The following is a 27,366-nucleotide window of genomic DNA, read 5'->3' as shown; positions in this document are numbered from 1 at the left end:
AACACGTGTTTCTATCCGCGACTAAAATCACTTGTTGAATGCACAATATATCAAAGAAAATATAAATAGTTCCGTTACAAAAGAGAAATTATGAGTAAAATACGCACGAACTTATGGACTGACCTGATACAATAACGCATTTTCAAATTTTCGGGTTTTACATATTTTGTTAATGCATATTGTAATCCGGCCGCCGTAGCCGAATGGGTTGGTGCGTGACTACCATTCGGAATTCAAAGAGAGAACGTTGGTTCGAATCTCGGTGAAAAAACCAAAATTAAGAAATCATTTTTCTAATAGCGGTCGCCCCTCGGCAGGCAATGGCCAACCTCCGAGTGTTTTTCGGCCATGAAAAAGCTCCTCATAAAAATATCTGCCGTTCGGAGTCGGCTTGAAACTGTAGGTCCCTCCATTTGTGGAACAACATCAAGACGCACACCACAAATAGGAGGAGGAGCTCGGCCAAACACCCAAACAGGGTGAACGCGCCAATTATGTATATATATATACGTTCTAATCCTATACAAAAGCTTAAAAAAGTGAAAAACAAGTTAAATATCACCTTCGAATTCCATTTCAAGCAAGTTCTATATACAAAAATATGAAACTCGCTCTTTATATATGTATTAAAAGTGAGGCACAAGAATTATTTTCTTTTTCAAATTCATTTCAAATTTTGATTTGCAAACACAAATATCACATCAAAATGTTTTTAGGAGCATTTCAAACATTCATACATATATAATAAATATCATTATTACTCTGTAACTAGTGAAACCCCCAATATAGACACATCTAACCCATCATTCCTCTGCTACGTTTAAATGATGCACCCGCTTTGCGGTTGTGATTTGCGCGCATAGACTTATTCTTTTCTTTTTTGTCACGATTACGTAAAGTTTCTTTGTCTTGACCTTGTCCCTTTGGCGCCCCAACGACATCTCGTGACTTGTTGTTATAATCTGTAGCTCCGCCCTGATTACGGTTACCCCATTTAGCCTGTCGACGCGCCTCGTAACGAGCTCGCACATCCTCGGGATTCTCGCAGAAATTTAATTGTTTATTGTGTCCCGATTGCGTTTCGGACTTTGTTTTATCGTCGGTGGCTGCGCCGTCATCCTCACTTTCATCATCGGAAAAGTCTTCAACATTCGCTAATCCAGCTTTGAACTGTTTCGATTTAACAACACGCGTTTCACTTTCCAATAACGCTTCATAGCTGTCATCATATTCATCTTCGTATTCATCGTTACTACTTTCACCTTCACTGACTAGTGAATAAGCTTGGTAACGTGATTTAATTTGTGCTAAATCACTCTTATCATCCAGTAGTTCTGCAGCATTTTTCGGTGCATTTGGCATACCTTTACCCTGTTTTATGATGCACTTTGGATTGTCTTGTGTCATAACATCATACTGATCGCCATCATAGACATTAAAATGTTTAACACCAGTTTGTTGATAAGTTTTATCTTGCGGATCGGGTGGTATATATACTTCCGATTGGTCAACATTCACTAGATCGGGTGGTAAGTTCGCTTCAAGTATAGCAGTGATCGCCTCTTCACTGTTATCATAACGTGAAAGTACACGACGCACAAAACCGGTACCTAAGTGAGGTAGCACATCCAATACTGAAGTAACTTCTAAATCTATATCACGTTCGTTACTAAGGTTGGTAGCTGTTGTGACATTGGAATTGCTATTTGCTGGCTGGTTTTTCTTATGGGATTTTCCTGAATTTTGTGCTTTATTAGTTTTCGAATTGATTTTTTTGCCAGTAGGTTTTGATTCCTGTTTATAGCCTTGCACAATGAACGAAGCTTTATAGTCGTCCCTTTGAATAGAGTTAAGCAATGGTTATTTGCCTATAAATTTTATATTCCAAGATATTTTTATACATACAATTCTTTACAGGCTTGTTTCAGTATATCCACATCTAGCTCTACAGGATATAACCGGCCATAGTCGTTTACGAAAATCTGTTCAGATAGGCACTCAGTGAGTAGTCCTATAAATTGTTCTGCCATTGTAATACTTGTGGCTCTGAAAGAAAAAAAATTATGTTTATCTCTATCTTCGAAGCTTAAATATCGCAGTTGGTAACGAATGTGAATTATTTACTTATTATTTGCTAAAGTTATGTGCATATATCGGGAATGATCAAAGTAGACTTACGGATTCGCCATTACTGCTTCAATGAAACTGCAAGTAATGCTGCGAAAGGCCTTTAGGTATTGTAAACGTGCCAGATTAAGCCAGCCCAAACTCGAAGCGGCCTCATTTATGAGGAATATATTTTTGTACAAAAATGGAATAGTATTATCATAGAACTGTGCAATACTGAAAGAGTTAAAATTTAAACCAAAATAGTTATACATTTCGCAAATATGTTTTATACCTCTGTCCTAATTTAATTTCGGTACACATAGACTGCACTTCTGGGCAGACTTCTAGCAGCACACTCAGTGAGTAGGCACAATCTAATGTATATAGCGCAACATCATCGTACGGCGTTTCAGCATTTTCATCCAAATCTCCGCCACCTGCACCCTCGAAACCTTCATTCTCCGCTTGCGTTTGTATACTGCGAAAAGCGGTGCGGAAAAATGCAGACGCAGCTAAAAGATCCTTCTTATAATTTGGTTCAATGCGCAAGATTGAATCGAAGATTCGACGGAGCACGGCAGTGTTTTGCGCATCGGCATCCCCTACAGCCATAAGCAGATCGAATAACATTGGCACTGATATTAAAAAGTTTTTGTAAATGAGTTCGCGCTGATGCTCAATAGTTAGCCATGCTTCATCAGACTCTCGATTGGTAATGAGACGACATACGATACGCAGCACAAGCTGCAGTATCTGTTCGTATAAATCAATAATTGTTTGTTGAGAAACCAACTGTGTCCAAACGTTTAAATAAAATGGCGTTGACCTTTGTAAGAAGGAAACGACCGCCGCCAATGCTGTCTTCTGGAACACCATATACGACCAAAATCTGTAAAACCCGAAAAATATGTTTTTGGACTCTAAAATAGTTATCTTACTCAACTTACTCGTGATGGCGACAATTTAGCAAAAACTTCATATCATTGCAAAAACAGTTTGAATTGTACTGCCACTCGTCAAGTTCAACGCCACTTTTTGCACGACCATATTGTGTCAGTAAACCTATATAAATGGTAAAATTTTCTCGAGGCGCCCAATGTTTGTGCTGAAATACATGGTTTTTAAACAACTTCATAACAAATTAATAATTATTACCAAAGCTGGTATGAAACGGGGTGCTAATCCATCTTCCGCTGATAAGCGAAAGACTAGCTGATCGAGTGACTTCTTTTCCGGATTCTGTAAATAGCCAGATAGAATATTAAATAGCAATTACATTTTATTATTATATACCGGAAACTCTTCAGAGATTGTGGTAGTCATTCCCTTTCAGAAACTGTCAAGGTTGAAAATGTTGAATTAAAATTTACGCAAAAATCACAAAATGCAAAATTCACACACCAACTTTTGTTAATATTGCCACTCTTAAGTATTTACAAATACATCACAAATTTGTAACTCCCCGTCCTAAAGAGATGATAGAAGGTGACTTTGCTAGAGCAACAACTATATTTTCAAGCTTTTGTTTTTGCTTTGGTAGTTTGATTATCAAAATTTAACGTAAACAAACAAATGAACAACAACAACAAAACAAGGCAAATAACAAGAAACATCTTAAAGTAATTTACAAAATGTTGGAATTAATGTAGATGGCACGTCACTCACAACGGACCATGATTCTTATTGACACATACGGGTATGGGTCACGATGAAGAGAATTCAGAAGATTTGGCCAAAAGCTCTCAGAGATTTTGAAGGAATCAGCTGACTTGCTGGCATAGCCGAGATCATGATAGCGGGTTGTTTACGAGAAAACTAAAACAGCCTACGCTCATGATACTCTTTCGCCGACTGAAAAACAAACAACCAACAACAACCAATCAGGTCGAGTGTGTGAATTAGAGTGAAATAAGTACAATTATGCTGCTGAGTACCCGGCGGTAACGTGGCGGCCGGAGTTACTCTCAATTTCCGTGGAGCCATGGTGAAAAAAGTTTAGATATGTAGCCAAGATCAGACCGTTAACCAGCAAATTTGAAAGAATCAGCTGATTGGCTGACGCCACATGTGTCATGAGTTTAACAAAAAATTGAGTTTGTGTTGATGATATTCGAAAAACTAAACACAGTCTTTTCTCATATTGCTTCGTTGCCGTCTAAAAACGAATTTTCATGTTTTCGTTTTCAAACATCAAATTGCAACGATCTGTCATGTGCCATTTTTCCCCTTTTTGAAATCGCGAAGCAGCGGTTACGCTTACCTCATGGAAAAAATGGGGTCATGGTGTCATCATCATTCATCAAAAATCGACACACAAAAATGGTTCTAATTCATAGTCGCAATCCGATACCAACCAGGAGCTGTGGTCACCAACTTCATAACAGAGGACGCTTTATACTGGACAAACTAAAAACCAATGAATTATCGCTTGATCCCGAACGGCGAGCATCTACAGTTTCTGTAACCATTTTATAGTCCCATATCTGTAAAAATGCGAATGCTAATTTTGTATATGTATGTATATACTACTTAGTACCATTGACGTTAACTAACCTATTAAAATACAAATGTTCACTGCTGCAATTTGTTTAGCAATATCACTGTGGTATAAAGAAGACGGCAACCATGAGTGCATTTAGGTTAAATGAAGCGGGTCGCTGGAAAGAAAAAACTTATGGTCACGCCAGTCTATTATTGCGACAAACTCAGTTAACCTCGGTGAGGACTGACTACATCGTCCCGATGGTAACGTTCAATAGGAATTTTGCCACACTCTTTCCATCTAAAAAAGAGTGGAAAAAGGGATTCTCTCTAAACAACTTCGATACCACAGTCTATACAGATGGCAGTAAAATGGATTGTGGTGTAGGAGCTGGTATATATTCTCATAGACTTGGAATTGAAAAATCTGTGCGTCTCCCTAATACCAGCAGCGTCTTCCAAGCGGAAGTACTAGCAATTGGGGAAGCCTGTAGGTTACTAATCGCAGATTTCTCTTTCAAGGGCAATATCGCTATTCTTTCGGATAGCCAAGCTGCAATCCAGGCGCTGGACGCGACTATAACAACCTCTAAAGTGGTGGAGCAAAGTAGGAGTAGCCTCACCAATTTGAGTGAAAACCACAGAGTAACCTTAATTTGGGTCCCGGGACACCGGAACATAGAAGGTAACAAAAAAGCTGATGAACTGGCAAGAGGGGGATCTGCCATGAATAGCGCTCTTGCAGTACCAGTATTCACTCCACTATGTGCGGTCAAGAATGCAATTTCCATAAAATACCTTCGAATTGCAGATTGTAGATGGAGAGACCAGACGAAATGCAAAATCAGCAGAACGTTATGGCCCACCTACAACCTCAAGCAATCGTCGACATTAATAAACATGAAACGACGGGACACCTGTAGGCTTACGGCAGTCATAACTGGCTTCTGGTCTATCGGAGAACAAGCCGCCAAAATGGGCATCCCTCATAACACATACTGTCATAGTTGTAAACAACCGGGGGAAAAAGAAACAATCTTCCATTTCCTCTGTGAATGCCCTGCCCTATGGAAGGACAGAATGTTAACTCTGGGCAAACCGCTGTTCGAGAGTCTCGAGCAGCTGTCTGGCTTAGAAGTCAACAACCTAATAAGGTTCCTAAACCGCACAGACTGGATATAGTCCTGCTGTAAATAACTGTTAAACAATTTGGTAACGAGGATGTGGCAACAAAATGGTGCGGAAGCGCTAGTTGGATTCTGGATGAATCACCACTCTAACCAACCAACCAACCAACCAACCATCACTGTGGATATCCAAATTGGTTGTAAATACGTAAATTAGACGAATCAAAATTAGTTGAATCAGTGTGATCGGATCAATCCTGTCAAGTACTGTTGTTTCAGCAACATTCCCAAAAAAATTAGAAAAATTGTATACCGTTTTGTATATACATTAATTTTTTTTTTTTTTTAACATAACTGCAATATGGTTTGATAATTCATTGGGTTAACATAAATTATATATTTTCTAGCTACCTTCTCGTTTATTTTATAGGAAGTAGGGTGTACAACTTTTTTAAGACACAAACTGTTAAAGATGTCAGTTTTAAAATTGGGCGAGTAACCATTAGCGCGTTTATGCAAAAAGTTTAAATACGTATTGGCATACATATATTCGGCGAAATATTCGTTCTTTTATAATCGGGCCGAAGTAGCGGTCGAATTCTTCGGTTGCTAATACGCTAGATAGTATGTATATTTTACTACAACAACTGGTGTTTAATCTTGAACCTTAAAGAGAGCTAAAAACAAAAACTTTGTCATTGATAAGCATATAAAGATTTTCATTACATGTTAGTATATGTGCAGATAAACAATTGTAGAAGTACGTAGATGAGAATATAGGAGATCGTTGATATAATTGCTCAGGTGAAACACTTGAATAAATATTCTCGGGCGCTTTGAGCTAACGTGACATTAAAATTTGAAAAATTATTCAGTCTCACTTAGAACGCATGGAAACGTAGTTAATAATAGTTCAGTAGTTAAACAACGAAATTAGGAAATAAAAAAGTGAAAGTAAATATCAATAAGAAGATATATTACCTATTAACATACACACACGTACCCCGACAGAAGAGATTACTAGTAAAATGGGAAAAGCAAATGAAAACGTGAGTATATGCCCAAAATAAATAGTGTCATTTTATTAATTGCCTTCTGTGGATTCCTTATGTAAATAAAAAGAAAACGCGGCACTTCACCTCATCGAATTATTAAGTTTAGTTAAGGCCGCCGTCCGCGAAACCAAAATGCAACGTCGCTATTTATTTCACTTACACAGCGAAAGATTGCGACTTTTGTTTACCCCTTCTAATTTGCGCTTTGCTTTTGAGCAACGTGCAACCATCTCTCTTGCCTTTTATTTGTTTTCTTTTGTTTTGTGTGCTGCTTTTGCGGCATTTTGTCTTCATGCCATTTTTCTGTTTACGTGGTACGGTACGTGTCTGCTCTGCTGGGTTGACAGCGATCTTCTACTAAAGGTTCTCCAGGGTGCTCTGAGAACAATCATAAATGAAAAGATATAAAAAGAATGGGTCGCACTCTGTGAAAATTACAGTTAGCATATAATTATTTACAGGTGTTTGATCATAGACGGACCAGCATTCAAGACCTTGGTGGAAGTTCATCGGTCGTAGTTGTAATCCCTAGACATACTTCCATGACCTCAACTTCTATACCAACAACTGCCATGAATATACACGGTAAGTATGTATATATCAAACGGATGTTGGCATTTCCGCATTTATACAAATATGTTCTTTCGATTTGTAGTAAATGCCAACACGCTGAAATACATCAGCTTAATTACATTAACATTGCAAAATGCGATACTTGGACTTAGTATGCGATATGCACGTACTCGACCCGGTGAAATTTTTATCAGTTCTACAGGTACGTATATAGCTACTATTTTAATAATAAAAATTTAATTAAAATTTGATTAGTCTTTGTTTTGTTTTTTTCGTTTTTCTTTTATTTTTTCCTACCTGTATTTTTTTGGTATTTTTATTAGAATGCGTCTTTACACTACAGACATCGGTGCTGATAAGAAACATTTCCTGTTTCCTAATCAGAAAGAGAAATTATTTACCCACCATATAAATTCAAAATACTCTGTTAAGTACTTGGTCCGTAATTTATGTGCAAATATATGTATGTGCATACATTTGTGCTGGTACAAATCTCAATGGGTTTTCGTCGAAGGGAGATTTCCCACTTGGCGCTCTTTATAACTCGCACATTTAGATGCCTATATTTTTTTTAAGTTTATTATGATTTGACAAATCAGAATTAAAGTAGATGGCGCACAAATTTTAAGAGTCAGTTCTAGCTGTTTTTTGTCTGAACAAAATAAAATAGTTTCATACGATAATTTTGCAAGAGGAGTCAAAAACGAAATTACTTTATTTCGTATACTAATATTTCTTTTTACAACTTACTTAGTATTCCTCGTAACGTTTTTCTGAAGTGATAGAACACTATTTTGCTGTTGAAGCAATAACTTATAGCATGTACATGTAAATGAAATTTATCATGACGCGTAGGTAGATAGAGCCTTTTCACTTCTACCAAAAAGGCATTTACACTTTAGTTCCAAAGCCATTGCACTAAAAGCAAGGCGAGAAACAGTTCTATGTCATAGCCTAAAAACTAATTGCTTACAATAGGATTTGTATTCTCGTTTATTTGAACTCTGTTGCCTTTTAATTTTTGTTGATAAAAAAATAATAGTTTGCATACCGATATATACATACTCATATTCGTATTCTTTTTTTATTTTTTATTATGTAGCCGTGCTTATGTCCGAACTGGTTAAATTGGTCACCTGTCTAGCGCTGGTATTCAATGAGGAGGGTAAGGACGCACAAAAGTTTGTGCGCACTCTACACAAAACTATTATTGCGAATCCTGTGGACACTCTGAAAGTGTGTGTTCCATCTCTAGTGTACATTGTACAAAATAATTTACTATATGTATCAGCCTCGCATCTGGATGCGGCCACTTATCAAGTGACCTATCAACTAAAAATTCTCACCACAGCCATGTTTGCAGTTTTCATTCTACGTCGGCGTTTAATACATACGCAATGGGGAGCATTGGTGTTGCTTATTGCTGGCGTTGTGATGGTGCAATTGGCGCAAACAGTGGAAGATAAAGTGGGAACTGCCCCACCAACTGGACCGGAACAAAATCGTTTGCTTGGTTTGTGGGCAGCACTTGGTGCATGCTTCCTATCTGGCTTCGCTGGAATATACTTTGAAAAAATTCTTAAAGGCGCCGATATATCCGTGTGGATGCGTAACGTGCAACTCAGTTTGCTAAGTATACCATTCGGCATACTTACCTGCCTCATCAACGATGGCCGACAAATTACGAAAGCCGGTTTCTTCAATGGCTATGACTTATTCATTTGGTATTTGATATTCCTACAGGCGGGTGGGGGCCTTATTGTTGCTGTCGTTGTTAAATATGCTGATAATATATTAAAAGGATTTGCCACCTCCTTAGCTATCGTCGTTTCATGTGTTGCTTCTATCTATATTTTCGATTTCAAATTGACGATGGGCTTTGCATTCGGAGCTGGGCTAGTAATAGCGTCCATATTCCTCTATGGCTATGATCCTAAGAAAGCTTCTACAAACTCTAAACAAGCAGCCGCATCTATTCAATCGGAAGATGAGGAGAAACTCTTGCCCAGAGTTTAAATATCGGTGTTAAGAACAGTATTCGAAATTTAGATTTTTAAGTAACTGAATTCAGACTTAACAACTTACTGGTTAAAATATATATATAGAATTAATACAATAATTGTTAATATTCACGTCACGAATTTTAATTAAGTTTTTATGTAGAACTAAAGCATATTTTTTTATGCAACTAAGAGTAATTTTTTACTTAAGTATCTTTAAAAGTCTTTCAATTTACAGTAATTGCTACGAATATGTTTTTTTTTTTTTTGTATTTTTAGCGTGATCTGTAAAATAAAATTATTTATAATAAAAAATTCTAAAAAAAAAAACAAAAAAAAAAACAATTGATGTTGCTCTCAAAACTATGCAGCATAACAAACACTTTAAGCCAGTGTATTGCCTACAAATACTGATCTTTGATTTCACAATTTTATTTGAAGGGTTTCTAATAATAACAATAAAATACATATAATAGATTTTCTAAATTTACAAGATTAGATTTGGAAAGGATCCCTCCGGACCGTGGGCTATTTTGTTCGCAACGGGGATATAGACGATAGGACTAACCTGATGTTAGTGATAAATTTAAACCTCCATTACTGGAATAATCAGCTATGTACGATATTTTATATTGAATTTTGATAATTTCGTTTTTCAAAAATCGTGCAGGTGTTGTTATTTTAGCAACTTACCAAGTCCCATTCAGGCCATTTAATCAATTAGTTCTCGTCATCGTTGTCATCTGCAGATCCAAGAAACGTCCTCTTTCGAGGAGATTATGCCTAAGAGAATGGAGGTGCTGTGCCAATGCGAGTACCAGGGACAGCTGAGGCTCTTCATTTTTTTCTATTTATTTATTTATTTAGCCAATTAATTTAATATGAAAATTCATATTTTAGATGTACAATCCCCCGGAAAAACTAAGGAATTTCAAGTTGAAGTCGCTTAATGCCTGTCTGTAAAACTATCTGATCCATTAGTTGTAGTTGTGTTCAATCCTGGATCTCTTCAGTTTAGTTGAACAGTTGTTGTTGTTGTTGTTGTAGCAGTTAATCAACCCTTGCCTGTGCGGTGTAGTCACCGATCATCATCGCCTAACTAGTCTAACGGTAGGCCCAGGAAACATGTGTTTCGACAGGTCCCATAGCAGCCGGTTCTGCGTTAGCGGAATGACTGGGGTTTTCCCCGACCAAGAGCTGCCGCAGCAGTAAACTAGCCCTCTCCAGTGTACCGTGCCTCAGTTGACGAGTTGTCTTCTAACTAGCCTGGGTGGTGGCTCAGCTCAAGCAAATGCCTTCCTACGTTAGCAACCAAGCAGGAATTGCTTGCTAAGCACCTTAGTATGCTCGTTAACCGGAGGCATAATAGCCTCGTTGTGGAGATGTTGCACGGGAGACATCATGAGGCATCCCGTAGCTGTCCTGATGGTAGTATTCTAACAGGTCTGAAGCTTAATCCATTGCGAATCACCACTACCAGGCGACCAGACGGGCGCGTTCCCACGACAGTCGGTTCTACGTTACCAGAACAACCCGGATTTATATCCCACGAAGAACTGCCTCACCAGCTGTATTCCCCGTAATTGTATGGGGAATGCTTATGCTGTTACAACAACAACAGCCAGACAGACACAGCGTAACTCACCGACTAGCCAATTGTTTTAAATGTCACCAGCAACATTTCTTTATCCTTGCCACAAGTGCTGCAGCTAGCGATTTAAGGAACTTGTTGCGGTTTTGAATCTATATGCCGAAAAGGAAAGACATCTGTCGAAGGTTACCCCCAAAATGTTAGGGTTATTTACAATCAGTAGTGGTGTATCGTCGGCTTTCAGCTTTAACTGCAGTTAACCCTCATTCGTCTAGGTTCACGCAGGATCGATAAGTCTACAGTTTCACCAGTGGTGATTTTGTAGTATCGGTATTAGCAGGGTAAGATATAAGAGGTGCTGTTGAGATCAGTGAAGCATCGTTCCCACGACAGGCGTCGTGAATAGTCAGGTCCTAATGTAATTCGTCGTAAAAGAATATATTTGGAATGGTGAATCGGGTTAGGAAAAATAATAAGGGCTATCCCAAAAATGTGAGTAAGGGCCATCTTCTTTGTGTCTACTATTACTGAATATAATAAAAAAATATACTCTGAAAAGAAAGATATTTTTATGTTTTTAACAGTAATATTTTTATTCACATTAATTTTTCTTTGAAAATTATTACAGGTCCATCCCCAACTTATACTGTCCGTTATCAGTAAATGATGGGATATTACCAGACAAGTGTGTAGATATATTTCTACAATATGCGCTTGTGAATACAACTCAGCAGTCGTAAAAAATGGAAATGTTTAACTCATATTTAAATTAATTGAAACAAATAATTACAAAAAAAAATATTTTTTGATACAAAACTGAATTCATATAATGCTTAAAAAGAACAATAACATATATAGTTTATGATAATGCGTTAATGTGGTAAAGTAAAAAAATTGTTTAAATTGATTAAAACGAAAACTTCATTGGCTTGGCTTATAGACCACAATTCCAGCCGAGTGTTGGATCATTTAATTGTGTCTGTATTTTTAATATTAAACTGTATATGCGTAATGATGGCCCTAGTTTGATTGGCAGTTTTTTAATGACATCGCTGCGCTTCAGCAACAACAATGAAGTTCCATCGATCTCATGTTCCTTAAAAACGTGCGCCTCATTTGGGAAGTACTTGGCAAAATAAGAAGCGACTTGATCAATATTCCAATCCTTTACATCGGGTACATCGATCGGTTCGTACGGGCTGTAGCGTATGAATGGTGTAGTAGTAGCAGTTTCATCCTGATTAGATTTTGGTCGTTTTGGTGCTGTGGCGTCAGCAACTTTTCCATCACCACTACCACTAGTAATGTTGCTACTACCTGTACTAATGCTGCTCGTTGCACTACTACCACCGCTTTCCAAGTAATTAGCATCAGTTTCTGCTTCTCCATTCCCTGGCTTTTGTCCGTTTTCGTTGCTTTTTTGGACATTCTGTAGCGAAAGTTTTGTAGCTGTACTTTTTGCCTCTGCTGCAGCTGCGGCAATGTTCACATTTTGTTGCTGTTGTTGCTGCAGTTGAGAGTTTTGGTTGCGGATTGCTCGCTCCGGTTCATCACCTATGATTTCTCTTATAGTTTTTACCGGCAATACAGAGCCCCCACTATTAACACTTGGCTGGCATTTATTGCATTTCCATCGAAAAATCTGTTGAAATTTGTACACATTGGGAATGTGGCAGGTAAGATGGTATGATTTTACGCATTTCGAACATGTAACCATCGGTTGCTAAAAGGAAATGCCAAAAAAGAACTATATATTTATTTTATCTTTTGGGTGGCTGCTTGTATGGGAACTATTTTTTTTTTTTTTGCACGCTTGAAGCCAATAAATCATCAAATAAAAAAATATGTATGTATATATTATATAATATAAACACTTACATTAATTTTGGGTTCACAATCGGCAAACGCATCACATACATCACACGTGCGGCAATTTTCACATTTGTAGTGCTGACGCAAAACATCAATATCCTCGAAATCTATCGGTAAACATAGTTTGTGTACGCGTCGTTCACACTCCAAGCAAGTGATCAGTTTATTCCTGGCGTGTGTGCCTCGTTTAGCCTCACGTTTTTGGCACACATCACACACATCTGCAGTCGCGTTTTCAGGTGTGGATCCACCAGTTGTAGTACCCGAAGTAGTAGACGATTGTGATAGGCGTTTGTTTTGCTGAGCATCTTGGCCTTGTAATAAATTTGAAGTTGGTGTATCACGTTTACGATCTATTAGAATAGATGTGCCAGCGGCGGGCGACCCTGCACCACTTGAGTGAGATGCTGCAATATTAGCACGTTGTGAACGGGGCAAGTAGTTATCAGATGGATCAAATACGGCTTTAGGTTTCTGCAATGCAAATATACATAAGTTATATAGAACGCATTTTATGTTTTTATGAAGAGTAAAGCAAACGGCCGCCGTTGCCGAATGGGTTGGTGCGTGATTACAATTCGGAATTCACAGAGAGAACGTTGGTTCGAATCTCGGTGAAACACCAAAATTAGGAAAAACATTTTTCTAATAGCGGTCGCCCCTCGGCAGGCAATGGCGAACCTCCCGAGTGTATTTCTGCCACGAAAAAGCTCCTCATAAAAATATCTGCCGTTCGCAGTCGGCTTGAAACTGGGTTCCATTTATGGAACAACATCAAGACGCACACCACAAATAGGAGGAGGAGCTCGGCCAAACACCCAAAAAGGGTGTACGCGCCAATTATATATATATAAAGCAAACTTACTTTTATGCGTCCTGTAGTGCGCACGCCCACATGTTCCTGACTTCCTGTGTTGGAGGCATCATCTTGCTGTGCAATACGCAGGCGAGCCACTTTCTTCATCTTCACTTAATATCAAACTGAATTCAACAATAATTGACTGCACCCACTTTTTTGTTTTGTTTTTTTTTTTACACCAGAATCAATTTATTTCTTATGTATCTGTGAGAATTTTCTCAGTTCAAAACTTTTCTTTAAGTCACACGACTCGCCTTTGATACAGAAAGTAACTGATATGGTATATCTTTTAACTTCCACTATCACTTACTTCTAGCAGGTAGCGAAATTATAAATATTAATTTTCTGCGTAGAGAAGTGAGCACTTTCAACAATAAAACCGATATACAGCAACAATCGAGAATCTCAAACATAAAGTTGGCTTCGAATCTGCTTCTTCTTCCTTGCATCTGTAAGAGACCATTCACAATAAGAAACTTAACCTTTCAACTTTCATACGGACACATAAGGTTTCATTTAACAATACCTTTAATTGTTACAATAAATCGAAGGAAATCATTAAATTTTATGATATATCACATGTAAAAATATATATGAGAGAGATGATAAAACACCATAAGTTAATGGGAAGTAATGCAACTCCTGAAAATAAAAATATGTCGTACGAACAGCAAGTATCATCAATTATATCAGAGCTGACCATTTCATAGCTACGCTACGTGGGTTAAATTTTTCTCTCTCGATCACGTACACACAGTGTCAGCAACTTTTGAGTTTCAAAATGAGAGAGGAAGGAAAAGCGACATTGCTTACTAAAAGCACTAAATTTGTTTGAACCAAAGAATCTTTTTTTTTCATAACGCTCTGTGTTTAAGTGTAAAATAAACATATTTTTGCGGTGTAGTCACCAATTGTCTAGCTCATCTAAAGATATTCCCAGGAAATATGCTGTTTCGATGTGTAGGGCCCAGAGCGAGAGGAGGGTTAGGTGAGTGGGTTTAAGAGGGCAGATATTAAGTGATGCCATAAATGGTGCCATCGGAGTCCACCATTCGAGGCTCGGAAGGTTTTCCTCAAGTAGCGCAGAATGACTGACTGTGTCGAAAGTCTTCGACAGGTGCACCGCTACTAGGACAGCCCTCTCGCAAGGACGGTTTTGGTTAAGCTTTTTACCAACCTGTGTTTATGGCGGTGAGTGCGATGATGGTACTTTGCTTGTGCGTAGCTAGCATTAGGTGTTTCGTGAAGAGTGGGAATAGAAGAAGAAAGAAGAAAGGGGTGTTAGTGGGCAGTTAAGACACACCTTGGTTGGTGGGTTTCCCAGGATTCAATAGAAGAATCATCCTCCATCTCCTAAAATAGAGAGTTGGGAAGGAAGCCAGACCCTTCTTGTCCACCGACTGCATCTTGGCTACCTTGCATACATCTCCCACTAAAGTCGGGGTCAATTCTGGATAAGTAGGAGTTCAACCTGCTACAATATCCAGGACGTAGTTGTGCCAGTGTTACATGGGCCTCACGGGGAAGCTGAAGCTCTTTATCTGCTGTGGGTGGTGGTTGGACTCCGATTATGGCATTCGATGATTAGGAGCTTAGGAAAGTGGTGACGGTCTCCCGATAAATGTCGTTTATTGTCTGCCTAAACACTCTCTGGTCCAGTAAATGTCTGTTCGTTTTGTCCTGGGTCTCGTCGGCGTAATAGAGGAGGTGTCTTCTGGGTTCCTGGGAGGCGACTGTGGCTCAAGCAGGTGTCTGCAAGGGTGAAACCTGCGGTAGCACCCTAACAGGAACTGCTTGCTGAGCAGTATTGCGCTCCATTGCACTCTGTACCTCGTTGTGAAGGTTTTGAAGAGGGGACATCAGGAGGCAGCCCGTCGCTGTCCGAATGGCAATGTTTTGGCAAGTCTTTATCCCCTGCGTGTTACTAGTTCCAGGCGACCAGTTAGGCGCCGCATAGTTTAGAACCGGCCGGCCACTTGCCTGAAATGTCGACAGCAACAATTCTTTGTCTTCGTCTCAAAGGCTGCCGGCAAGCGATTTGAGGCGCTTGTTGCGATTTCGGACTTTAGTAGCCCTTGCGGTTGTGTGCGCAGAGAAAGAGAGCAGACTGTTGAAGGTTACACCCAAAATTTTGGGATTGGTAACAGTCGGAATTGGTGTGTCGTCGACTTTTACTTTAAGTTGTCTTTGTCCAGGTAGTAAAAAGGGTCGCCGAGGACTTTGTGGGGGAAAGTTGGAGATTCCTCGCAGTGAAAAAGCCAAAAAGGTCGGTGAGGTAGACGTTCACTTTGGCGCACATGCCATCAATGTCATTGCCCGACGCCATTATCGTGCAGTCGTCAGCGTATGGGACCAGGGAGACTCCCTCTGGTGATTGGGGGAGCTTCTATAGGTAGAAATTGAACAACAAGGGTGAAAGGACACCACCCTGCGGAGCACCTTACTTGATCTACCTATGTTTGGTCTCGAAAAATCACTGACGAGTGACGATCGCTTAGATAGTTGGCGGACCAACTCTTTAGCCCTGGCGGGAGTGTCGACTGAAAAATATCATCTAGTAGCGTGAAATGGCTGACAGTATCAAAAGCCTTCTTCAAGTCCAACTCTATGGGCGTTTATGACGGTGAGTGCTGTGGTGGCGATGTGCACTCGTCGAAAACCATGGTGGTGCTTCAAATGTCTTCACTACTGGGGGAAGGAGAGTTATCGTCCGATAAGATTCCCTTTGGGTGGCGGGTTTCCCAGGTTTCAGTAGTGAGACCACTCTCCCTGCTTTCCACTTGTCAGGGATAATAAGAGGGGCGAAGAACAGATTGAAAACCCTTGTGAGTTTAGTCCGTCAGAACCAATGGATTTAGATGATTTGGTTTTGTTGATGGCCACCTGAACCTCATCACAGGAGGAAGTAAGTGGCGCACCGTCGTTCGTCAGTTTGTGCAGCCGTCTGGTGGCGAGACGCTTGGATCTGTCGGCCAGAGGATGCAGTTTGAATAGTCGGCTAAAATAGCTCGCGCATTTCTTCAAGTCGGACGAAGTGCAACCGTTAATAATGATGGCCACCTTATCGTTGTGCTCAGTCGGGTTCGACAGGGACCTTACGGTGGACCAGAGCCAATGGTGAAGTTGCAGGTCTTCAGATGCTCAACCGATTTGATCTTGAATGCCAAAGATTGTGATGCAAATTGAAATCACCTACGACCAATCGGTTTTCATCTCTGATAAGCGCACCAATATCAGGGTGATATTCAGCCGGGCAGCAGGGGTCAGGGGATATGTATATGTTAAAAATTTCGAGCTCGGCATCGCCTAACCGGACAGCTATAATTTGACATTCTAAGGTGCTGTCCCTGCGGTCGATGCTTTCGTCGATCAGACGATACTGCACTGCGTGGTGGACTATGAACGCTAGGCTGCCACCGTTGTCTCGCTCGCGATCATGTCTGTGGACGTTATGGCTATCCCTGATTATCAGAGAAGAGCTAGCGTGAAACTTGGCTTCTTGGACCGCAGCTATTGGGTTTCCGGGTCGGCTTTTAAAGTCGGCTATCTCTACAATAAACGGATCAATAGACAGGGCTGGTTTACTGGGTCGGTAGCCCTTGGTCAGGAAAACCCCGATTCATTCCGGTAACGTAGAACCGGCTGCCATGTAGTTATGTCTTCTTAATGATCGACATTCTAAAACGTTCTCTGTGTATGTTCTATGTATGCTCTGTGCAAATATTTGATTTGATAATTCAACAAACCTTGCTTGGTACACTTTTGAGACAGCAACGAAAGGTGTATACATAGATTTATTTTTAAAATCGTAAGTGCGCTTAATGTTAAATATATTTCAACGTGAATAACATAAATAAAAGAAAATTTGATTTTTTAACAAAATATCCTTAACTGTTTTGCAAATCAAAAATAACATAACGTCAAATTCTGCTAGGATTGTTTATCTTATGTACATATACACATATTAATACTACATATACAGTTCAGTTCAATCAGTTTTAATGCGTCGTCCATATCGCCAACCTAATCTCACCAGTTCACTGTTTTCTATAACCCAAACAATAAGGCAAGAAACAATACTTAAAAAGCCATATGTGATGTGCACCAATTGCGGCGTCGAGTAGTGCTAAAAATGCAATACAATATAATTTACTTTAATTAACAGATACTATTTCATGAACTTACCGCTGAATATTTACAAAATATACCTGTTATCAAGACAGTCATGGCAAACCATTTGCCAGGTAACAAACCCTGCAGTGGGTTCAAACCTGTCGGCTTGTATTGTCGAAAAATGAAACATGTACTTAAAATACGAAAATAAATTTAGTCTTGTTTGAATCTAAACAATATCCCAAATGCAAACCTGTAGCAGATCCTACAAAACATGTTGATGCAATTTGCAAATATAAATCCCACCGGGCCTAAGCAGCTTGTTAAAATGTAGGAGAGTATTAGAAAACTAATTGAGAATATAGCCATTAGGTAATTGTATTTGTCAATATCCCTGTTAGTATTCGTGGCAAACATATAGCCTTCCGTAATACCGTTTATCGCTAAAAAGTATATAGCTAAGCAATGCCATTGCAACAACTTTTCTGGCAGTCCCCCAGCAGCGAAGTCAGCACCGCCATACAACGTAAGTAGAGTATGCGAATAGCTTTGCCCAAAAGTTAGAGCCAATAAACCAATAGATGTAACTGCTAGTGACAGATTTTCTAGCACTTTTGCTGCTTGTAAAACATTTTCCTAGGAGCAGTAATATGATAACAACAAATTGAGTTAAATTTTAATTTGTCTAGAAATCTTACCCGCTTTTGTTTATATAATTCAACATCACGAGCTATCGTTTGTGTAAAGAAAAAATAGCTACTATCTTCTATTGGCCTAAAAATAAATCGTGCCGCCAAGCTGCCCAAGTTATTTACCACGTCGTATGTCGCTTGTTCACTAAAGCTTAACACTGGGCTTATAGACATTACGTATTTCTCACCTTCAGTTAAGATTTGTTTTAGCACGCCTTGTTTAACGAAGCTTAGGGTAAGAATCTGCAGCTCGGAATTCAAGTACTTTCCCTATTTTGAAAAGATTGCATAAGTATTTCAAATTTTTCAAAATAATTTAACCCACTTGATTTTCCATAACTCCAGGGAGAAAATCAGTAATTTTTTTAAAAGGAAAGTCTTTCATATCGTTGTACATCGTCGAATCCAATTTCGCATATCTTTCTTTTTTTTCCTTTTCTTGATTGAATCTCCGAATGTAAAAGTAAAAGAAGCCATAATTACCAAGTATGATTGTTGCAGTGCTCATAAGTTGTGCAATGGCAAACGCATTAATCGCAGCGCTTTTGTCGTTTATTACAATCCAGAGAAATACTACTGATCGTACCAATATATGCAAGGTGCTCAGTACAATTCTAAGACGGACGAAGCAAAAAACTTGCGATACAAAATTAGGAGCTTCAGCACATAATTCAATTACACATGAAATAGCCATTGAATAGCAACCGAACTGATATTGTAAACTGAATTGATCCTCAACCGGTGACAGCAGATGCAACCAAATATAGACACAAGGAATGCATATGACCACACAAGTAGGAGCTCTAAAATAAATACGTTAACGTAAAGTAGTCATGAAATTATATTGGATGTACACACGTAAGCCACATTTGGTTGATTAACTGCGCCCATGAGCACTTGTCATTTTTTTGAGTGGTGGCACTCAATCCCGCTCGGTTAAAGGCTTCTCTCGACAAAAACAGTAGAGTACTTTCCAAAAGCAACAAACGCACGTTCATGATACCCAACACATCTCGTCCAACGTTTCGTACAATGAATGCATTGATGGCAAAGGTTATCACACGGCAAAACACCTTTCAAAAACGAAATAAAATAGGCTCATCAACCATCATTGACAACAGTCATTAATTTAGAACTTGTTTAAATATAGATTGAAAAACGCACCTGGAATATAATACTGAAAGCCGCACTAAGTAAGCTGCTATGAAGCACATTGCGTTGCATTTTTCTCCGATTTGTTTTACTTACAGTACCAAGCTAAGTTGTTCAACATTTCTCTTAGACGGGCCGGAAACAAAACAACAGTTGCTGGACGGAATAAACAAATCTTAAGGATTTAAAACACACGTCAATGCATTGCACAGCTGTTCGTAACAATTCATTACTATTCACAATAAAATGCTATTTTGCTATAAAATGGCTACGGAGTTGATACGAAAAAGAAGCATTTGGTTTTGTTTATAAAAACTCCTGCACATTAGGAAATTAAATAGGATTTAAAATGGTGTATTGTTCGGTTCCGGGTTGCGTAAAGGGCAACAAGAATCAAAATAAACGTTGCATGTTTACCTTTCCCAAAAAGGAGGAATTATTACAAAAGTGGCTTGAAGCAATACCGAATCTTAAACGACCAATCAAGAGTTCTTGGCGCGTTTGCCAATATCATTTTAAACCTGAGGACATTTTAGAAGCATTTAGTCACACAATTAACGGAGAAGTGTATCTTATCGAAAGAGAGAGACCAAGACTGAAACCAAATGTGATACCCAGTAAAAATCTTCAGAGCGATCAGATTGTAAGAAAAGTTCAGATGTATCCTAATACTGATTTATCATGTATTCGTTTTCATAGATCACAACCAGGGGGAGTAAAACGAGATCGAAAAAAAAGCATTTTACAACGGAGCCATCTAAGAAAGGCAATGTTATCAATGAGAGGGTATGTGAACAACTGAATTCGGAAAATGAGGCAGTCACATTTGAGGACAGTGGCCAAATACCACTTATCCGTGAAACATTTGAAATTGCAGAAATTGAACAGTCAACTAAAGAGCAGAGCTTATCTAAGTGCCCACTTCTACAAACAACTGACATTTCTGAAAGTCGAGAAAAAACTGTCTTGTACAACTATGAAGAAACCAGCTTTGACGAGTGCAACAACGGGCAAAACGTCAGGGAAGGGGTTGACATTATACGAATTCCAGAAAAAGGAGTAGAGACAAATACAAGCAATAAGGTCAAAGAAAACTCTACGCATTGTGCTGATTCTCCAACTTCTTTCGAAGGAGAATCATTCGACCTCTTCGACAGTGTTTTTGAAGTAGTATTACCTACTACTCTCTGGGGTGTTCATCGCTCTACACTGCAGAAAAATGTAATGTTCGTCTGCATAGATGAAGAACAACTAAATATTAATAAAATGTTGACTGTGGATGATAATGGTGACCTTAAAATATATTTGGCAAAGCGGTTAATTCGAGAAGAGCACTGGCCTAGAGAAGTTTTAACCCCAGAACGTATATCAGACATGCTTGCAGAATTAGATGCAATGCAAATATGCCTTGGAGCCAATTTAACTGAAAACTGTGAAATTCTACTTACAGATATTGATAATGGGGAACATCGAAGGCAGAAGCTTTGCAAAAACTGCTACTGAAATTTTTTTATGGCAAGTACAATTGTTAAAAGTCTCAGTTACAATACAAAAAATATATAAAATAAAGCACACCAATCCATCTTGCACTAGACTATACTTAAAACATAAATGTATTAAACTAAATGTTTGTACAGCCAATAAAACATATACACTCCAAGTCAAGTTCCAATATCCTGCACTTTTAAAGCAGCGAATTCAGTACTTAATATCTTCATGACATCGGCGTGTTTGAGATCGGGCCGCTTATACTGTTTATAGTTGTCTTTAACAAATTTAGCAAAACCAGTTGGTTCCCGAACTGGTGTAGGCAAAATATTTCCGTCCTTATCTTTTTTATTTAGAAATATCTCGATGGCGCCATGACAATACGAACACCTTATATTTTCCACTTTCTTCGATTTCGAATGAGCATGTGACCTGTAAATTTTTTCGATTTTTTAATAAATAAACAATATGCATACATATTTAATTTGAACATACTTGGCGCCGCATAAGGTGCATTTATAAGTGTATTTGTACTCAATGTCGTACTGATGGCACACTCCGATCTTCGGTATTTCCGGAAAAACGTTATTGGCTTTCGACGCCCTAGAAGTAAAAAAGAACTATTTATTTCATATTCAAAATGTACTTTGTTGATATTACATTAATAAAAGAACGTATACCATACCCCAAAAGTGTACCATTTCTTCTTGCTTTCTTCTACTTACATACACTTTAAGGCAACTCACTTGGTACTAAATCTCTACGTTTGAAATTTTAATTTAATTTCTATCAAATACTAATTACCATTGCTTCCAAGTTTTTCCATGTCCACCCTCGCCATTCAATACCCAAGTAGCTGCATGACACAGTTCATGAATTAAAGTACACCGCAATCGATCCGCACTCGTAAGAACCTTTTCACTCAATTCTATCATGCTCGTCCGCACACCCATTCTGCATTGAATAACGGAAATATATATTTTTAGAATTTTTCAAAAAGATTTTACAGTATACTGGCGCATACATGCTTGATTATTCAGTCTCTCCAAAAAATATTCATTTTAATTTTTAATTACTAAGTATACAAAAAATATGAATGCCAATAAAGGCTTTAATAATCTTAGTAGAAAAATGTTTTGCATTTTTTTTTTAATTGGTATTTTATGTTACCTTTTCTTATTTAAGCACCTTCCGGCCGTATTGCAAAGCTTTTTGTTCCATTGAAGTGGAACATGCAATTTGTTTTCAAATAATTTTTCATTATAAAGTTCATATAGCAACTTCGCCAATTCTTCTTTCTTGGTGCGATAATTTTCACGATAACACAACGCGTCTGGATGACAGAGCGTTTTAGCAACACACACTAAAATTATACATATGCAAAAAAATATTTAATTTAATTTGTATCCTTTGATATATGGATCTTACTACATCTATTTACCATCAAGCGATTTGAGAAATCCATATTTATTTTTCGGTGTAGGCCAAATTTGATCTGTTAGCCTTTGTCTCTCCCTTAGTATCCGTGAGGGTTTAATCTGCTTAGGAGTTTCTAAAATCAATGAAAGATAGTTTTCTATCATTGTGGTTACAGAAAATTGCATTTTACTTAAAATTAATAGCCTTTTTTTGAAATAACAGAAGCTTATAATAATTAATGAAACATTCTTAAAACTTTACGGCTTGGTAACCACTTCTCCCTTCTATAAAGTATAAGACTAAGTTTTATTGTTGTTGTTGTTGTTGTTGTAGCAACCTTACTAGGACCTACCTAAATCATAAATCATTAACCATTAACCATTACCTTTAAGTTGATCTGAAGTAAGTCCAAGATTTGTACTGTTTCTATCAGGACCATGAAGATGTTAAGGTAGTTGGTCTGTTTAACCACGAGAAGAGTTTGTTAGTGTCGTAAAGTGAATATCATAATATATTCTGGTTAGGTAGAAATTTACCATACTACAATATTCAGATTGTAATTATATAGGTTAAGCGGATCTCACAAATTCGCGGCTAAAATCTGTTCCGTTACTCGACTAATTTTAAGTACGAATATGAGTAGTTAAGTCAAAAACATCATAGCCGCGTGAGCTAAACATTTGCTGCCAAAAATACTGTGGCTGAAAAAGATAGTCCATACATCATCTTCTAGGTATAATTTGGCCTTTGTTGAATTCACAACAAAATTAGTCCCTTAGAGGTCTAAATTCTGTATTTTCCCTCTATCTTTGAACATTATTTGAAAGAAGATGATTCCTATTACATATTAGAGTTAAGATATATATAAACTTATGGAATATCTACAATAAAAATACTGTCAAAATTAAATATTTAAACATTTCAGTGTCTTGCCTGTTGATTTCGGTGTAGCTGAAACAAGCGGTGATGTCAATTTAAAAATAGGATCTCCCCGTTTTATGGCCTCTAAATGCTTATTGATGATAGGAAAACTACTCAATGAACCATCGTTTAACTTTACTTGTTCCATATCTCGTAGGAGCTGCTCATCGTCGGTGGTTGGAGCAGGTTTAACAGGTGTACGGGGCTGTACTCCATCTTCACCAACTGTTAAATCCACATCTTCATCACCAAAATTGGCTGTAAATAATTTTCGTTTTGATCTACCACCGGTATTTGGAGTAGCTGGTAATTTTGCTTTATCAGTTGCCTTGCAGGTACGCAAAATATCCTCCAAATGAGAGCTAAATTTGGCATCTTAATATTTACAATGGAATAGAAAAAAAGAAACTACTGTTTAAAACGTATTAAAAAATAATAAAGTTCTTATACCAACGAATTCAACAAATTACCATTATTTGCAAGTGGCGAACTCGGTTCACCCTCTTGTATTGTCACTTCGTCTTTAGATAAATCTAAGTAAATCAAATCATCATTCGATGTAGTTTGAACCCCTCTACGAATGTTGAAATTGGTTTCACGTTTACTGTTAGAGTCACGTTGCTGTTGCTTCTTAGTTTTCTGTTTAATGCTTTTACTGGGACGTGAGATTTTGTAGTCACTGTCATCACTATCACCAGAGGTGGGACTCCATTCCTCGTTGTCAATGATTTCCGTCTTTTCTAATGTATCATCATTTGAAGCATTATCACCTGACGTTTCACTGTCCTCATCAACTAATTGCCGCCAACGCTCAGTTGCAGCTGCATTTTGCTGTCGCTTTGTCAAACATTTTCTTCTCACTTCGGTTCTTGGAACTTGGAAGTCTTGCTCCTGGCGTTCGTTACCCTGAGACATGCAACGCGGTTCGCTGTTAAAATTGGAACATTTATTTGCCGTACCACGACGTGCCTTAGGCGTATTTGGCGTCACAAAGCGAGTAGAATCTAAATTTGTGCGTACGATATCGCGACGAACTGTAAGTAAAAAAGAAAAATTAGTTTCACATACTTAGGTTCCTTAAACTGTCACGCACAAATAGAAAAATCATCCAGGATACTTTGCTCGACGCTGGCTGACTCATCATTATGTCTACCATTATTATCCGACTTATTTTCTTCACATAAATTCGGTATTTTGGATGTATCTGGCGATGGTGTGCAATCAGTTTTCTTAGGTGTACGGCTGGTTCGTTTTAGTGTGCGTATTACTTCTGGAGTTTGCCACGATTTGCCGTACACCTGGTTGAGAAGACGTTCAGCATGTGTGAGGAAGTTTACGTCCTCCTCTTTGTCATCTGAATTAACATCTTCACTCATATTGTCTTCTATAGCATTGACCAAGTCTATACTTTTATCTTGCTTCTGTGTATCGCAAGTTATTTCCAATTCTTGAACGTTAGAAGTTAGGGTAGTTTTATTTTCTTGGTTTTCTGGATCCATATTATTGCTTTCAAAACTACAGCTATTACTCTCATTCGCTGAATCCGTTTCGTTTACACATATTTGTTCCGAGCTATCCAATTGTGATATTGAAATTTTTATATTGATCTTTGCCGAAATATTGATGCTACCAATATCCATACACCGTGGTGATTGTTGAGCATTCTCTTCGTCTGAAAGTAAACAATATTCTCACAGTATTTGGAGCTTATTTCTTCATATGCTGCTTACACTTACCTATCGCTGGGCTATATTCACTGGCCCCTACTTCCCTACTGCTGCATCTGCTATCATGTGTTGAAGAACTAGTCAAATTTTCGCTGGAAGTCTCTGAGATAACAACTGAGTCATCGGGTACATCCGGGCCAGCAACATCAGATATGAAACTTTTCTCGCTGCAAACTATAGAACAGTCCTGTTCCTGCTGATTAGTAGTTTGATTTAATGTAACTGCTGGCCTGTGCTCTGTGACATATTGGGATACAGAAGTGTTTGCTTGTGTCTCTTCATGTGCTATAGGACGAGGATGTTCACTTTTTTCTTTGACATTTTGGTCGGGAATTATAAACTCTCCTGAATCAATTTGACTCATTGATAGGGTTTCTTTTTGTGGTTCTTGCATTTGCTTTGTATCTATTATCTTGTCTAACTCCTCTGATATTGGTTGTTCCTTACAGAAACTAGTCATTGATTCTGTATCAGCATATGCCAGTCCATCAAGTTTTTTATATCCATGTGCTTCATTAAAACATTCTTTCAAATCATTTTTATCAACCACTCTATGCGAATCAAAATTATCATCCTCGATTTCATGATTTTCTAATTCTCTACGTTGCTGCGATACATCACGTAAAAACGCTTCCATCCGGTCAGCCTTTTCATTACTAAACGTGTTTGGGATAAAAGCATTAGCAGAATGACCACTTTCTGGTATATCGGAAGTCATGCAATCAAAGTCCATGATTTCGGAAACACTACTATCCGTTACGGTTATTGCACTGCGACTATCTTCCGTAGATGATAACGATATACATTCTGGTTGAAGGAATTCTGTATTAATATGGATTTGGCTTTCATTTGCAGGTTTTACCGTAAGAGTCTGAAGACCGAGTGATTGAAATTCAGAACTCATTCGTTGACTTTCAGTAGGCATAGATAAAGTAGTTTCGTTTGCAATTTTATCATTCTTAGTTATTTCCAAATCTTTTGCACTCACAGCCAATACTGACACTGTGATTTGGCTTTCATTTTCAAGATTTACCGTAAGATTCTGAAGACCGAGTGATTGAAATTCAGAAGTCATTCGTAGACTTTCAGTAGGCATAGATAAAGTAGTTTCGTGTGCAATTTTATCATTCCTAGTTATTTCCAAATCTTTTGCACTCACCGCCATTATTGACACTTCCCTCGTCAGTACAGATATCTCATTTTCCAGAAAACTATCATGGGCCGATTGGTCAAAATTTTCACTTACTTGTAAAGGTTGCATATCATCAGACTGTGTATTTTCTGCCGATAAAGCATCATTGTTATAGGAAGAATTTATTTGTGTTACTGGAATACTTCCACTGCTATCACTGCGTAGAAGTGGATTAATATACTGCGGCATATTTTCAAGGTTGGAAAGTGTGGAGGTGGTAGATACAACACTCCCATTAAAAGACTCACACTCGGTGAGGGGGATGTTATCATTCATATTATCCAAAGTTTCCAAAAGATTGCGGCTAACTCGTGTTGTAGGTTCAACCACCCTTTCAATGCCTCCTTCAAATTCATCTGTAACTTCTGTTTGTTTCTTCTTATTCGATAAGGTTAGCTTTGCAAATCCTGAAAACGATGAAACTTAATTCAATATTCTTAAAACATATGCAATGTTTTAGAACAAATCATACTATCTCTAATAGGAACATTGATTTTCCTGGGATCAACACAAGTTATTAGTTTATATTTTTGTTCCTCGTCCATTAAACAAATCAAATCGACTTATTATCAAACAAAAATAACAACCAAACCGCAACTAAGTCATAAAAATACAACACAACAATAAATTCAAACTCAACGCGTCGGTAAATAATTTGCTCTTATTCTTCTTAAGACAGAGTTACTTTTTAGGTGACATTTGAAAGAAATTTATTCTTTTACAATTATACTAGCGTCCAAGCGTAATAGGGAAATTAGTCTAGAACGAAGAATGTATACTTATGGTGCTCACACTCGCCAACGTAGGATACACAAAATTAAGCAAAACTTATCCCGTAGAAAACTATTGCGTTCTTTTAGTTACATATTTACACAATACATCGGATTGTGTGTGTTTGATATTTTTGCATACACACTTTGTCACACTTCCGCGTTATCAGTTACAATTTGTAATTGTATAATAAACCAAAGCTAAAAACAACAAATGCAAATAGT

General features: G+C 38.1%; 6 protein-coding genes across 7 annotated transcripts; 2 read left to right on the top strand and 4 right to left on the bottom strand.

The window, feature by feature from the left end:
* Positions 1–646: 646 nt before the first annotated feature.
* LOC129238935 (activating signal cointegrator 1 complex subunit 2) lies at positions 647–3,553 on the bottom strand. The gene is made up of 7 exons (XM_054874176.1): positions 3,403–3,553; positions 3,265–3,348; positions 3,057–3,214; positions 2,402–2,998; positions 2,179–2,343; positions 1,906–2,046; positions 647–1,837 (listed from the first exon to the last, which is right to left on the bottom strand). Exons 1-7 carry the CDS (start codon positions 3,430–3,432, stop codon positions 796–798), a joined length of 2,217 nt encoding a protein of 738 aa, XP_054730151.1. The 5' UTR covers positions 3,433–3,553; the 3' UTR covers positions 647–795.
* Positions 3,554–6,431: 2,878 nt separating this feature from the next.
* LOC129239037 (UDP-N-acetylglucosamine transporter) lies at positions 6,432–9,578 on the top strand. Of its 2 annotated transcripts, none has more exons than XM_054874308.1 (4): positions 6,432–6,766; positions 7,234–7,357; positions 7,428–7,547; positions 8,448–9,578. In XM_054874308.1, exons 1-4 carry the CDS (start codon positions 6,746–6,748, stop codon positions 9,359–9,361), a joined length of 1,179 nt encoding a protein of 392 aa, XP_054730283.1. In that variant the 5' UTR covers positions 6,432–6,745; the 3' UTR covers positions 9,362–9,578. The 2 variants fall into 2 exon arrangements, with proteins under 2 accessions (XP_054730283.1, XP_054730282.1); XM_054874307.1 differs by lacking the exon at positions 6,432–6,766 and adding an exon at positions 6,991–7,091.
* A 1,931-nt stretch (positions 9,579–11,509) lies between these two features.
* Positions 11,510–14,069, bottom strand: LOC129239207 (uncharacterized). The gene is made up of 3 exons (XM_054874555.1): positions 13,674–14,069; positions 12,815–13,282; positions 11,510–12,659 (listed from the first exon to the last, which is right to left on the bottom strand). Exons 1-3 carry the CDS (start codon positions 13,770–13,772, stop codon positions 11,871–11,873), a joined length of 1,356 nt encoding a protein of 451 aa, XP_054730530.1. The 5' UTR covers positions 13,773–14,069; the 3' UTR covers positions 11,510–11,870.
* A 3,462-nt stretch (positions 14,070–17,531) lies between these two features.
* On the bottom strand, positions 17,532–19,837 carry LOC129239146 (protein RFT1 homolog). The gene is made up of 7 exons (XM_054874472.1): positions 19,637–19,837; positions 19,331–19,545; positions 18,798–19,275; positions 18,479–18,742; positions 18,034–18,416; positions 17,853–17,973; positions 17,532–17,793 (listed from the first exon to the last, which is right to left on the bottom strand). Exons 1-7 carry the CDS (start codon positions 19,694–19,696, stop codon positions 17,656–17,658), a joined length of 1,659 nt encoding a protein of 552 aa, XP_054730447.1. The 5' UTR covers positions 19,697–19,837; the 3' UTR covers positions 17,532–17,655.
* A 67-nt stretch (positions 19,838–19,904) lies between these two features.
* On the top strand, positions 19,905–21,289 carry LOC129237610 (uncharacterized). Its single transcript, XM_054872453.1, has 2 exons — positions 19,905–20,267; positions 20,324–21,289. Exons 1-2 carry the CDS (start codon positions 19,974–19,976, stop codon positions 21,125–21,127), a joined length of 1,098 nt encoding a protein of 365 aa, XP_054728428.1. The 5' UTR covers positions 19,905–19,973; the 3' UTR covers positions 21,128–21,289.
* On the bottom strand, positions 21,203–27,012 carry LOC129237609 (germ cell nuclear acidic protein). The gene is made up of 10 exons (XM_054872452.1): positions 26,844–27,012; positions 25,189–26,778; positions 24,546–25,124; positions 23,923–24,486; positions 23,465–23,827; positions 22,554–22,664; positions 22,283–22,475; positions 21,917–22,066; positions 21,608–21,715; positions 21,203–21,544 (listed from the first exon to the last, which is right to left on the bottom strand). The coding sequence occupies exons 1-10, from the start codon at positions 26,914–26,916 to the stop codon at positions 21,286–21,288; spliced, it is 3,990 nt and encodes a 1,329-aa protein (XP_054728427.1). The 5' UTR covers positions 26,917–27,012; the 3' UTR covers positions 21,203–21,285.
* Positions 27,013–27,366: the final 354 nt, after the last annotated feature.

This window comes from Anastrepha obliqua, chromosome 2, assembly GCF_027943255.1.
Source record: "Anastrepha obliqua isolate idAnaObli1 chromosome 2, idAnaObli1_1.0, whole genome shotgun sequence".
Taxonomy (NCBI): Eukaryota; Metazoa; Arthropoda; class Insecta; order Diptera; family Tephritidae; genus Anastrepha; species Anastrepha obliqua.
This window is presented reverse-complemented; position numbering and strand designations above follow the sequence as displayed.